General features: G+C 40.8%; 1 protein-coding gene across 1 annotated transcript in view; it reads right to left on the bottom strand.

Annotated features, from left to right (window-relative positions):
- LOC125925142 (dimethylaniline monooxygenase [N-oxide-forming] 2) overlaps nucleotides 1-13175 on the bottom strand; it is a 29041-nt gene that overhangs the window by 1273 nt on the left and 14593 nt on the right. Inside the window, exons 3-8 of the mRNA XM_049633927.1 lie at nucleotides 12926-13114; nucleotides 10398-10560; nucleotides 7995-8137; nucleotides 7472-7677; nucleotides 3157-3512; nucleotides 576-648 (exon numbers count right to left, since the gene is read on the bottom strand). Coding sequence (XP_049489884.1) covers nucleotides 576-648; nucleotides 3157-3512; nucleotides 7472-7677; nucleotides 7995-8137; nucleotides 10398-10560; nucleotides 12926-13114 — 1130 coding nt within the window. The remainder of the gene's footprint in view (nucleotides 1-575; nucleotides 649-3156; nucleotides 3513-7471; nucleotides 7678-7994; nucleotides 8138-10397; nucleotides 10561-12925; nucleotides 13115-13175) is intronic.

Raw genomic sequence — 13175 nt, 5'->3', positions numbered from 1 at the left:
AGTAAATGTTAGATTAATTAGAATTTAACCATGAGAAAACGCCTATATATGAGACCCCCAAGTCAACTGTCCAAGGGTACTTGATCACTACTGAACCCCATTCTACTGTATCACAAAGTATGCTTCTTTGAACTTTCGCTTCACATCAACTCCTTTTATAATTTAGTTTGATAGGACATCCCCCAGCTATCCTTCCAGAGACACTCAGGCCATTGTCACCATCACTGCCCCATCCAATTTCCTCTCTAACCACAGAGAGTGGGCAGCCTGAGAAGATATGGAATTGAACACAGGCATCACACAAAGCCGGATAAAATTAAGTCCAGGAAAAATGTCCTGATTTGGTAACACTTGTAGCTTTACGTAGTTGGTTCTTAAACTAATATGTATAAGAATCACCCAGGGAGAACATAAAAATACAGGTTTCCAGTCTCATCTGGAGGTTCTGATTCAGTTGGTCTGGGTTGTGACCCAGGAAATGTTTAAGAAACAGCTAGGTGGTTCTTGTGGGTAGTCAGATCACTATACTTTGAGAAACACTGCCCTGTGTAAAGAATTAGAAAAAAAATTCTTACAGATCTATTCTTTTTTCATTCCTCTTGCTGGTGTCCGCCATCATAGTCTTCTCTGAGGGCAAGGTACACAAGCCTAGAAATAAAAGGCTGGTTTGAGTAGTGGATTTGGTTCAGTATCCTTGCTTTATCTAGTACTTGATTCCCACCATTAAACTCTGGCCCCTGTGACGCCAGTCAGGGCTGCTGTGTTGTTGAACTTTGGGGTGTGCTGCTCTTCTTGGGTTCTAGGTGGTGTTGCCCATAAGGGGAGCATGGGCTACTGTGTGAACTCTGAGGTGGAGGGAGTAAGAGAAGTGGCTGGAGAAGGAAGGTGAGCCTGAAGAGCTGGAAGCCACACCAGGTGGCTTGAGCTGTATCCTGAAGGTGATAGGAAGCCATGGGAGGATTTTCTGCAGGTGGTGGCATGATCAGATTTGCCTTTTGGAAAGATCCTTCTAGCTGCCGAATTTTGGAAAATGGGCTCCAGGGAAGTGAGTTTAGTGGCAGCGAGACCAGTTAAGAGGCTGTTGAAGTAAGCCTGGTGGAGGTAAGGTCGAGCAGTGGGGACAGAGAAAGTAGATTGATGTAGGAGTTATCACTACGTGCTTGTAATTACATCTCTGTCCACGGGTGTTCTCGGGCATGTTGAAATGCTCAGTCTCCCCTGGATATGGCTGGTCATCAGACATACCAGAGTCAACGAGTCCATAACCAAGCGCGTCATTAAAGCCCTCCTGGTCAGACTTACGTCTTCTTCCACACGTCCTCTCTCTTCCCTTCTTCTTCTTCTGTCCTCTCTATTCATAGCCCTGCTGTCCCCCCAGTTCCCATACTGGAGATCTGAAAGTCATCTGTGATTCCTGTATCTCTCTCTGATTTTCTACATTCAGCTGATCATTATGTCCTGCGGATTTTATCCCTAATTATTTCCCACATTTCTATCACCTTCACTACTTTCTCTCTGCCTGGCTCAGCTGCATCGTGTTTCAGTAGAGACTTGCAGACCAGCCTTCTCACTGGTCTCCAAGACCTCATTCTTTTCTCCTTTCAAATCTATGTTCCACACTAATGCTGAACTAATCTATTGAAAATGTAAATCTGATAATGTCTCTTCTTTGCTTATAACCTCTCATTGGGTCCTCTGGCTGCAAAGCTTTCTAAAATGGAGATTCTAGGTCCTCAAGCCAGACTTAATCAGGGTCCCTAAGGGTCCACCAGATGATTTTTATGTGTAGCCAGATTTGGAAAGCGCTGACCTAAGTTTTGTATTGTAACCTTCTTAGCATGCCTTACAAAGGCTCCTGTGTCCTGGCCCCTTCTCCAGAAAGAATAATCTCTCACCCCTCTCTGCCTCATGGGTCAGGTTCTGGGAACAACAGACAGCTTGTAATTCTCCACATCCATCATGCCTCTGTGCTTTGGCTCAAGTGATTCCCTTTTCTGCACCTGAGAAACCTGGTCATCTAGGAAGTTTTCCTTGACCACATGCCCTCCTTTACCCCACTCTGCTGCTGCTAAGCATCCTTTCTCTTCTTCCTATACCCTCCATGCATTCTTCTACCAAAGCATTTTTCTTAGTATGTGGAAATGATCTGTTTAAATTTCTCTCTAGTGTTGCCTGGGTGGGTCAATTGAGCATCTGACTCTTGATTTCGGCTCAGTTATGATCCCAGGATCATGGGATCAATGGGCTTCATGCCGAGCACTGAGCCTGCTTAAGATTCTCTCTCCCACTGCCCCTCTCCCCCACTTGTGTGTGCTCTCTCTCTCTCAAATAAAAAAAAAAAATTCTCTCTATTCCACCAGGTTCCAGCACAAGGCTAGGTATTCAATGAGTTTTGGTTGAGCTGAATTTGAACCCTGGGGTCAGGGAGGAATGCAAAAGGCTGTACAGATACTTAGAAAACTTTCAATAGCTGTATGACTTTGTAAGGACCTATGAGGTTGAGTTTCTTAACATATTAAGGGCTGGGGCACCTGGGTGGCTCAGTTGGTTGAGCTTCTGACTTCGGTTCAGGTCATGATCTCACGGTTTGTGGTTCGAGCCCCACGTCAGGCTCTGTGCTGACAGCTCAGAGCCTGGAGCCTGCTTTAGATTCTGTGTCTCCCTCCCTCTCTGCCCCTCCCCTGCTCACACTCTGTCTCACTCTCTCTCTCAAAAATAAATAAACATTAAAAAAATTAAAAAAAACATACTAAGGGTTAATTTGGAGTTAATGCAGAAAGGCCCTGGGTCTCTGGATTTGCATGTATTCAGAGGAATTTATAAACATCATCTAGGTAAAACTGGGAGTCATAGATCTTTTTTTTCTCAACTATTCTCTCATGATTCCAGGAAAGGATAGTATGCACTTAGCTTTATGACAATTGAAATTCTATGAACTTTCTAATATTTTAAAAGGATGATTGCAGATATTTAGTATTATTTTATCTCTGTATTTGCTACTTTGAAAATTCTCCACTAACTTTTTAGGATGTTAATCTCATGAGAGCAGCCCAAGTTTGGCCACATTCTTACTGGCAACCTCTGTGTCTAAACTTACTATTGAGCAAGCTCCATCAGGTGTAAAACCCTTAGCCCCTCATTTGGCCCCTCACGTACCTTTGAAAACTCTGGTTGCCCAACGAGCTTGAAGTTCAACAGTTGGGAAAATGGAGCCTAGGGGCTGGATGAAACCAATGCATGCCAGAGTTGACTTCTCCAGGTGAGGAGGGAACATGTACTTATACAGTGAGACCGTATTATCCTTTACTTTAACAACCGACTCTTCCAGGAAGGGAAAAGAGAAAGTATATCCCGTTGCAAAGACAATGACATCAATATCCTCCTCCACTGTTCCATCTTCAAAGATGGCGGAAGTTTCTGTGAGCTCTATCACTCTTGATTTCACCTTGATGGCTCCATAGAGTATACGACTTGGAAGATCATCATTTACTACAGGTTCTTTCATGAGATGTCTGAAACACCCAGAAGAAAATACTTAGAAGGAACATTTAATAAGGAGTCCTGGAACTCTCTTGATATTTTATGGGGTTGGGCTCTTTGAATGAGGTTTCTCAAATATCCACAAAACTTTCTTTCTTTCTTTCTTTTTTTTTTTAAAGAGAGAGAGAGAGGAGGGGGAGGGGCAGAGGGAGAGGAAGTGAAAGAATCTGAAGCAGGCGCCACACCCAGCACAGAACCCTATGTGGGTTTGGATCTCACAACTGTGAGATCACCATCTGAGCCAAAATCAAGAGTGAGACGCTCAACTGACTGGGCCACCCAGGTGCCCCTATCCATAAATCTTTCTAACTTAACTAGTTGGTCTACCCCGGACCTTACTATCTTGATGACTTTATTCTTATATCACAATCTCTCCCTCAACAAAGAAGGGAAGGCATGTAAGTGATGTGGGTAAAAGGCATTTCAAAAGAGGAGGCATTCCCAAGGACTTAACCAAAATACCAGGGTCAGTCCCTGAATATTCCAGTCATGATTATCCCATTGATATTTTCACTATTGTTTTATGTTATCTGCCTTTAATTATCATGCTGCTCCATTTAATCTCTATCTGATCATAAAGTAAGAAAGGAGAATTTAGTTAAATCCCCATTCGTTTTGAAACTTTATTAAGGGATTAGTATTGCAATTAATGTATAAACTGAAGTTTGGGAATATTTGTTCATCCCAAATATCCACAGAGTCTCTGTATGTGATAGCATGGGTGATAAAGTCTGGTTGTATTTCCGGAATTCCTTTTTGTAGATTTGAGAAACATTTTTTTAATATAAGAAAATACATGCTACATGTATTAGATATCAGAGCTGAGCAGTCATATGGTGTTTGTTAAAAGATTCCGAAGCTCTTGTGTTTTGTGTATATGTATATATTTTTACGTAAGCTTCACACCCAGCATGGAGCCTAATGCAGGGCTCGAACTCACAACCCTGAGATTAAAATCAGAGCTGAGATCAAGAGCTGGATGTGGGGCACCTGGGTGACTCAGTCGGTTGTGAGTTCGAGCCCCATGGCAGGCTCTCTGCTGTTAGCACAGAACCTGCTTCATATCCTCTGTCCCCCTCCCTATTTGCCCCTCCCCTTCTTATACTCTCTCTCTGTCTCTCTCAAATAAATAAACTTAAAAAAAAAAAAAAGAATTGGATGCTTAACCAACAGAGCCACCCAGGCACCCTCTGTTTTTGTATTTTTTTTAAAGGGAAGGAGCCCGCTATCACTAAAGAAAAACAAACATTCATAATGTTTGCTTGTGTTTATAAGATCAGCGATACATAACTTCGAGCTCAATAGAGATTTATTTTTTGGCAAAGAGATAGTGAATATGTTCTCAAAAGCCACTCATAGGAAGAACCCTTATGGTGTACAGAGTTAGCAAAGCATTAGTTCACATGGAGAATTTGGGACACATGTCCCACTACACCCTTCTGAAAGGAAGGTCACAATCTCTTAGAGAAGCCTTTTCCAAGGCAACTGATGGGATGGGAGAAGATATTTGCAAATGACATATCAGATAAAGTGTTAGTATCCAAAATCTACAAAGAACTTATCAAACTTAACAGCCAAAAAACCAAATAATCCAGTGAAGAAATGGGCAGAAGGCACAGATACTTTTCCAAAGAAGACATCCAAATGGCTAACAAACACATGAGAAGATGTTCAACATCACTCATCATCAGAGAAATACAAATCAAAACCATGATGAGATACCACCTCACACCTGTCAGAATGGCTAAAATTAACAACTCAGGAAACGACAGATGTTGCCAAGGATGTGGAGAAAGAGGAACCCTTTTGCACTGCTGGTGGGAATGCAAACTGGTGCAGCCACTCTGGAAAACAGTTTGGAGGTTCCTCAAAAGATTAAAAATAGAACTACCCTATGATCCAACGATTGAACTGCTAGGTATTTATCCAAAGGATACAAAAACATTGATTCAAAGGGGCACATGCACCACAATGTTTATAGCAGTGCTATCAACAATAGCCAAATTATGGAAGGAGCCCAAATGTCCATTGACTTATGAATGGATAAGGAAGATGTGGTATATATACAGAATGGAATATTACTCAACAATCAGAAAGAATGAAATCTTGCCATTTGCAACAATGTGGATGGAACTAGAATGTATTATGCTAAGTGAAATAAGTCAGCCAGAGAAGGAAAAATATCATATGATTTTACTTATATGCGGAATTTAAGAAAGAAAATAGATGAACATAGGGGAAGGGAAAGAAAAGATAAAAACAGAGAGGGAGGCAAACCATGAGAGACTCTTAGATACAGAGACCAAAGGGAGGATTGCTGTAGGAGCGGTGGGTGGGTGGGAGGATGGGCTCAATGGGAGATGGGCATTAAGGAGGGCACTTGTTGGGATGAGCACTGGGTGTTACATGTAAGAGGTGAATCACTAAAGTTTACTCCTGAAAACAAAAAAAGAAAAAAAAAAGGTAATTAAGGTAAAATGAGATCATAAGGGTGGGGCCCTGATCCAATAGGATTAGAGACCTCATAAGAAGAGGCATTAAAGAACCAGCTCTCTTTCTCTCCCCCTCACTTGAGCACACAGTGAGGAGGCAGCTGTCTGCCAGACAGGAAGAATGCTCTCACCAGAAACCGAATCTGCTGGCACCTTGATCTTAGACTTCCCAGCCTCCAGTACTATGAGAAATAAATGTCTGTGGTTCAGACCAAACCAACCAATCAAACAAAAGCCAACAAACAACAACAACAACAACAAAAGCAGCCTTTTCCAATGTTGGACAGCTCTGGGTATTAGGAAGTTCTTCCCATGATCCTAGTTCTGCTTTCTGAAGCAGCTCTTAATATTTCCTTTTCTTTTTTTAATTTATTATCCAAGTATAATTAACATACAGTGTTATATTAGTTTCAGATGTGTAATATAGCGATTCAACAATTGTACACATTTCTCAGTGCTCATCAAGATAAGTGTACTCTTAATCTCTTTGGTCTATTACATCCATCCCACCACTCACCTCCCCTCTGGCAACCACCAGTTGTTCTCTGTATTCAAGAGTCTATTTTTTTTTTTTGTTTTTATTTCTTAAATTCCACACCTGGGTGAAATCGTATGGTATTTTTCTTTCTCTGACTAACTTATTTCATTTAGCATTATAGTCTCTAGGTCCATCCATGCTGTTGCAAATGCCAAGATTTCATTCTTTTTTATGGCCGAGTAATCCAATTAAAAATTGGCAGAAGACCCGAAAAGATGTTTTTCCAAAAAAAGACATAGATGGCCAACAGCTGCATGAAAAGATGCTCAACATCACTAATCATAAGACAAATTAGAACCTCAGTGAGGTATCATTTTATACCTGTCAGAATGACTAAAATAAAAAACACAAGAAATACTAAGTGTTGGCGAGAATGTGGAGAAAAAGGAACCCTAGTACAGTGTTGGTGGGAATGCAAATTGGTGCAGCCATGGTGGAAAACAGTATGGAATTTCCTCAAAAAATTAAAAATAAAATTACCATGTGATCCAGTAATTCCACTACTGGGTATTTACCCAAAGAAAATGAAAACACTAATTTGAAAAAAAATATATGCACCCAATGTTCATTGCAGTATTATTCACAATAGCCAAAATATGGAAGCAACCTAATTGTCCATTGACAGATGAATGGATACAAAAGATGTGGTGTACGTACGCAACGGAATATTACTCAACCATAAAAAAGTTCATAATATTTTCTATTTCATCTCTTTAAGTATTTACTTTTTAAAAGGTATGCAGCACAAATTTGGAATTCAAATCCTGGCATGTCTATAATACCCATACTGTTAGGTTGTAGTTTGAAATGCCGTGTTAGCAATTTGGCTCTTTACCAAGAGGCACCTCTAACACCCTTGCTTTATCAATGAGTATAACATGAAAAAGCAAAATGCCTTTACTTGTTTTGAGGCTGAAGGCCATAATTTGCATGGTCGAACCACCGATTCATCTGCTGTTCCATCATCCATTTTCGAATTATTTTGAATCGTGACAGGACATTTCGGAACATGGAAATAAACCGGGTGTGCAACACCATGTCCCAGGGATAGCCATCTTCGGAGATACGGCTCATGACCCAGGAACCATGTCTGGTGCTGATAAAAACCTGGTAAGCAAAACGGAATGCTGTTGAAATCAGGGCATTGTCCCTTGTGGGAGGAATCTACTGTGTAGGTGATATATCACATATATGGCTCAGAGAAGAAGACTTACTCTGGGTTACATGGCTGATTAATGGCAGGGCTGGGAGGTAAACCTTGGCTTCCTGACTACCAGGTTTTTTTTTTTTATGATACCGCACTGTAGGAACCAACTAACCAACTAATCAGTGAGTAATGGAGCTTTTTGGTTATGTGGCTGGGGTTTTCCAATATGTCCCTCCTCCCTTCCTCCATGGTACAAGATAAGCAGAGAGCATCCCACCTGAGCAGCCTTCTTACTCAGCTCAACGGCAATATCTGAGGCCGAGTTTCCTAGTCCGATCACCAGGATGTGTTTCCCCTCAAATCCCTCTGGGTGCTTGTACTGGCGGCTATGGAAATACTGGCCTTTGAACTTCTCAATACCTTCAGGGGAAGAAGAGAGAAATCCATGAACCACGTACATTTCAGTAAAAGTGCATTTTCAGCTTTTCTTTTCTGGGGTCAGTTATTTATTTTACCTCTTCCCCTCTTAGGGGGGTTGCAATGGCAAGACCGATTGGCAGACTCAAAGAATTAAGTATAGAAGAAATGCTAGCATATGGCACAGGACCAAAAGAGCTGATTTCAGAGGCTGCAGCTTATATATTTATTAGAGAATAAACAAATGGCTTCAATGAATGCAGCAGAGTCAGATGCTGTCTTCTCACTACCCATTATCCTATTTTTTTTAAGTTTATTTTTTTATTTTTGAGAGGGAGAGAGAGAAAGAGAGAGCAGGGTAGGGGCAGAGAGAGGGTGACAGAGAATCCCAAGCAGGCTTCGCACTGTCAGTGCAGTCTGATGCAGGGCTCAAATCCACGAACAGTGAGATCATGACCTGAGTCAGAGTCAGACGCTCAATCGACTGAGCCATCCCTATCCTATTTTGGATTGTATAGTGATACTTTAATACCACTTAACACATGTACTCTTTTAAATGTTATTTGACATATTATGAAGTGCTATTATTGTAGTTGTGTAATAATTAGAATAATATTTATCATTCTTATTTTGCAAAAGCAAACAAAAACGAAAATAAACTAAAAACAGGCACCTAGAAATTGAAGGATGCTTCCTACATTGCGGTAAGTCAGTAGCTCACTGGACAAACCTTTTTGAAGACAAGCCTCTCTCTGTCTTTCCCAGGAAAATATGACTTTATTAAAGTATCTGTCTTTGATCATGGGTTGCTTGAAAGAACCTTTAGATCATTAGTTTTCAAAGTGTGGTCCTTTGGCCAGCGTCATTAGCTGGAACCTGGAAACTTGTTGGAAATGCAAATTCTCAGCCTCATGACACCTTATCTACTGAGTTGGAAATACCAGAGGTGGAGCCTAGCAAGTTGTGGTTTTAAAAGCCCACCAGGTGATTCTGTTTGCTTTGGGGTAGAAGATCTTATGCTTGGCTTGGCTGTATATTAAAATCACTTGAGCAACCCTTAATTGATCTAGGCCTACCTTATATCATTTGAACTTTTGGGGGTCATTAGGATGTTAGAAACTCCACAGGTGGTTTGAGTGTGAGGTCTGGACTGTGAACCACTGTATTAGACATTCCCCTGAGGGCCTTGAGAAGGAAGTATGCTCTCTGAGAGAAGGGCCTGTGAGGTACCAGGAGAGATGGATGTGGGGTTCCATTGGCTACATCCCTCTCCTTCACTCTCTCTGTGTCCATCAGTGTCCTGTAGGAGCACTTATTGCCAGGACATCTCCTCAATATCCCTGTCTGTAGGCATGGCTCTGAGGAAAAGTCTCCAAGGATATAACAGAGTCACAGGGCTTGGTAGGCTAGATAAAGGCCAAGGTAGGCACATGGATATAAGGGCCTTGCCAATGGAGAACCAATTTGGGTGAAAGTTCTCTGAAATCCCAGGGAAGATTTAGTGACTTTGGAGGAAGTTGGCCGAAGTCCCTGTGTCATGAAGACCCAAAGAGGTCAATGGGAACAAAGATGGCGTGTGGAGCTTTTCATCTTTCTGGCTCTATCCAGATCTTAATATTATATCCCGTTGCAGTAGCTAGTTTTGCCTGTCAATCCAATCTGCGTATAAAATACCTGGACGCTGTAGGGCAGCCAAATTCATCACCTCGAAATGAGCCTCCTTGGAATGTGAATTATTTTAAGCTAGTAATTTTTAAGGCACAGAAGGCTCCTTAAAACAGAAAAACCTTTGACTTCCCCCAACCGCCTAAAAGAATTTAGACAGAGGACCTGCTCCTGGGAGGGAGCTGTCACTGTCGATAACTACAGTGTAATATGAACTAGGGGAGGTAGACAGGGAGGAACTTAGCAAAGTCTGTTTGTTAAACTTCCTCTCTGTGTCCCATTGTTTCTGGATGGGCCATCAAACAGAAGGCTTTTTCACCTTCCTGTGAACTGACTTCCTTCCCTTTGAAGTCCTTAACCCGTGCCCCCTTCTCTTTAGCTCAGAATGGCACACAAGCCTCAATTGCCTGACTGCCTGCCTGTGGGCCTCATATTCTTACGGAGTCTCTATATGCATAATTAAATTAAACTTTTTCCTCTTAGTCTGTCTTGTCAATTTAACTCGGAGACTAGCCAAAAGAATGTGGAAGGGTCGAGGAAAATGTTTCCTCCCCAGCAAGACCTACTCCAAAAAGCTGGGAATCCCCGCAGGCCTCACCTGGAAAGGAGTCCAGTGGGATGTGAGGGAGGATGTGATGGCCACTGCAAACCATAACCGCGTCAAAGACAGCGCTTTGCTTCTTGCCGTTGCTCTCAGTAACAACCTCCCATTGGCCAGAGGATGAGAAATCTGGGTGTTTTCTCACACTGAGGACGGTTGTCTTGAACGAACACAGAGAAGGCATCATTGAGCGTTCCTCTGGCATAACAGGGGCTTCATTCAGTAGTACCCTGGGAGTGGGGATGGGTAGACTCCATCTCGGTTCCATTCGAATCCATTTCAACTCACTGAAGACAGAGACGGCGAAGCGTCCCCTTCTCATTCTTATTTGGCAGGGAGCTACCAAGGATATGGTACTTTGTGCAAGAGGCCTGACTCAGCAGTGAGAACCTGTCTGTTAAGGACTGAATAAGGACTTGAGAGAGACAGACAAGTTCTGGGCAAGATACAAAACACATGTTTATTATTCAAGTGATCGCACAGTCAGTATTGATTAAGAAACTTTTATGTGTCCACCTCTGTGCAGAATCTGTGCTAGAGAAGACATCTCGTGTGAAGCACTTTGCATGGTGCCTGGCACATTGTCAGCATCCCATGAATGGTAGCTGTTCATATTAATTATTTTTAAAACAGAGTACATCATGTTAGCAATATAGTTCATGATCTCATTTGAATGAAATAATTTATGTTCATTAATTTTTTAATAGGAAATCCTTTTTTTAAGTTTATTTTTGATAAGATTTATTATCTCTCAAAAATTATTTCATCCAAATGAGATCATGAACTATATTTCAGAGAGAGAGAGAATCCCTAGCAGGTTCTGCACTGTCGGCACAGAGCCTGATGTGGGGCTTGAACTTACAGGCCATGAGATCATGACCTGAGCTGACTCATATTATAAAATCAAGAGTCAGATGCTTAACCCGACTGAGCCACTCAGTCACCCCCATTAATTTTTTTTTTTTTTTAATGTAGCTCACTGGAGGTCTATGAATTTGTAAATGCACATAAAGGTTATACATCTTTGGTGTTTAAGAAACAATGTCAAGTGGAAACAAAGTTTTTCTTACTTCTAGAGTCCTGGCATGCTTCTCTTGCTTACAAGTATTTGAGTCCCATACACCTGCTTTTCAAATTTTCAGATATTTAAAAAAATGCTGGGTTGGCAATTTTTGAAGCTGTGCCAATTAAGAAAATATATAGACTATTAGTATAAAGTTTACGAACATATTATAAAATGTCTGGGCATTGTTGGCTATGAGAAAAGATTTCAGATTTGCAGTTTAGGGTAGTATATTAGCTAAAGCACTGTGGGTTATTGCTACTAAAAATGTGCTTTGGGAACTAACACCTTCAGTGCAACTCAGGAGGCTATTAGAAATGCAACAGAGCTTTTATAGATTGAGTGGAGCCCTAATATCTTATGACTTGTACCAAGAGACTAATAATGGAAATGAGTGTTCCTAACCCCTCTCTAATCTCCAGGAATCCAACAGCAGTAACGCAATAAACAAAAGAAACAGCTCCCTTGCAACTTTAACGTGACCTTTCAAAGAACACATAACACAAACGATATCATAAGAGGACAATATATCTGTTAAATAAATTGATAGTCAAATGGGCAAAGACCTATTAAAGCTTCTGGTACAAAAAAATCTGTTATTCATAGGATGGTTCTACCAGGCATTGGGGAAAACTACATCAGATACATTTTCATGGTAGTTACAAATATAGATTTCCACCACAATCAGCTACTATAAATTAATAGAATGCAAACCTGGAACAAAAATGAAGTTACTGAGAAAATGAGATTTTTTTCTTGTGTTACAAGAAAATAAGCTCACTCACAGTTATTTATCCAGAGGTATAATTTAATTTTATTTCCTAAGCACAGTTACTGGTTTTCAGAGTGTAGGTTATTGATAAAAATCCAGCATGTATAGTGAGAATATTGTTCTTGTTGATTATTTGTTTTTGAGGGAGCACAGGAAAGGTGGTTCTAATTGTATCTAAAAATGATCCAACATGCCTTATGTTGCCAGAGAATGTGCCATGCCTCCCCCCCCACCAAAAAAAAGACCAAAAATAGTTTCTACAGGCTTATGAAATGGAGAGCTGTGAGTTTATTTCTTATGTATTTCTCAGCAATTCCATTTCTACAGAGAAGATCCAAAAATGAAATAGCAGTTTGATTTTCTTCTTCTATTCTTTCAAGGGAAATGAGGCTAAGAGTCTGCAGGGGTTATAGATATTAGCTTAAGTGCAGTTTCATGGTCAATATCATCATTATTCAAATCCTTAGTTTTAACAGGTGATTTTCCTCTTCTGCTAATGTGCATGTAATCTATAATATCGGGGTTAGTGACACTACCTTTTGGGCTTTCTATCTTGCTCTTATCTTTCAGCAAAGAATTGGATTGAAATGTTTTGTTTTCTTCACTTTTTCTTAATTACCAGAGTAACTTCTCTATTTAAATGTGAGCTCAACCCATGTGGAGAAAACCATTCCCCCCAAAATACAATACCTGGAACTGAATATATTTTAGAAGATCAAACTCTCTGGCAAAAATCCTGAAATATTCCAGGAGCTTAGAATTGTGCAGGAAGTTTGGAAAGTCTTCAGGCATCGGAAAGTCACTGAAACAGGACATTTCTTTGCTGGTGTTGCTGATGACAGATTGATAGATACTTGCTCGGCCATCTTCAACATTCTCCTAAAGAAGCAAATAAAAAAAAAGTGATAATCATGTTGCGTTTAAAACGGTCTCTTGGTGT

The sequence above is a fragment of the Panthera uncia genome, chromosome F1 (assembly GCF_023721935.1).
Source record: "Panthera uncia isolate 11264 chromosome F1, Puncia_PCG_1.0, whole genome shotgun sequence".
NCBI classification, from domain to species: domain Eukaryota; kingdom Metazoa; phylum Chordata; class Mammalia; order Carnivora; family Felidae; genus Panthera; species Panthera uncia.
This window is presented reverse-complemented; position numbering and strand designations above follow the sequence as displayed.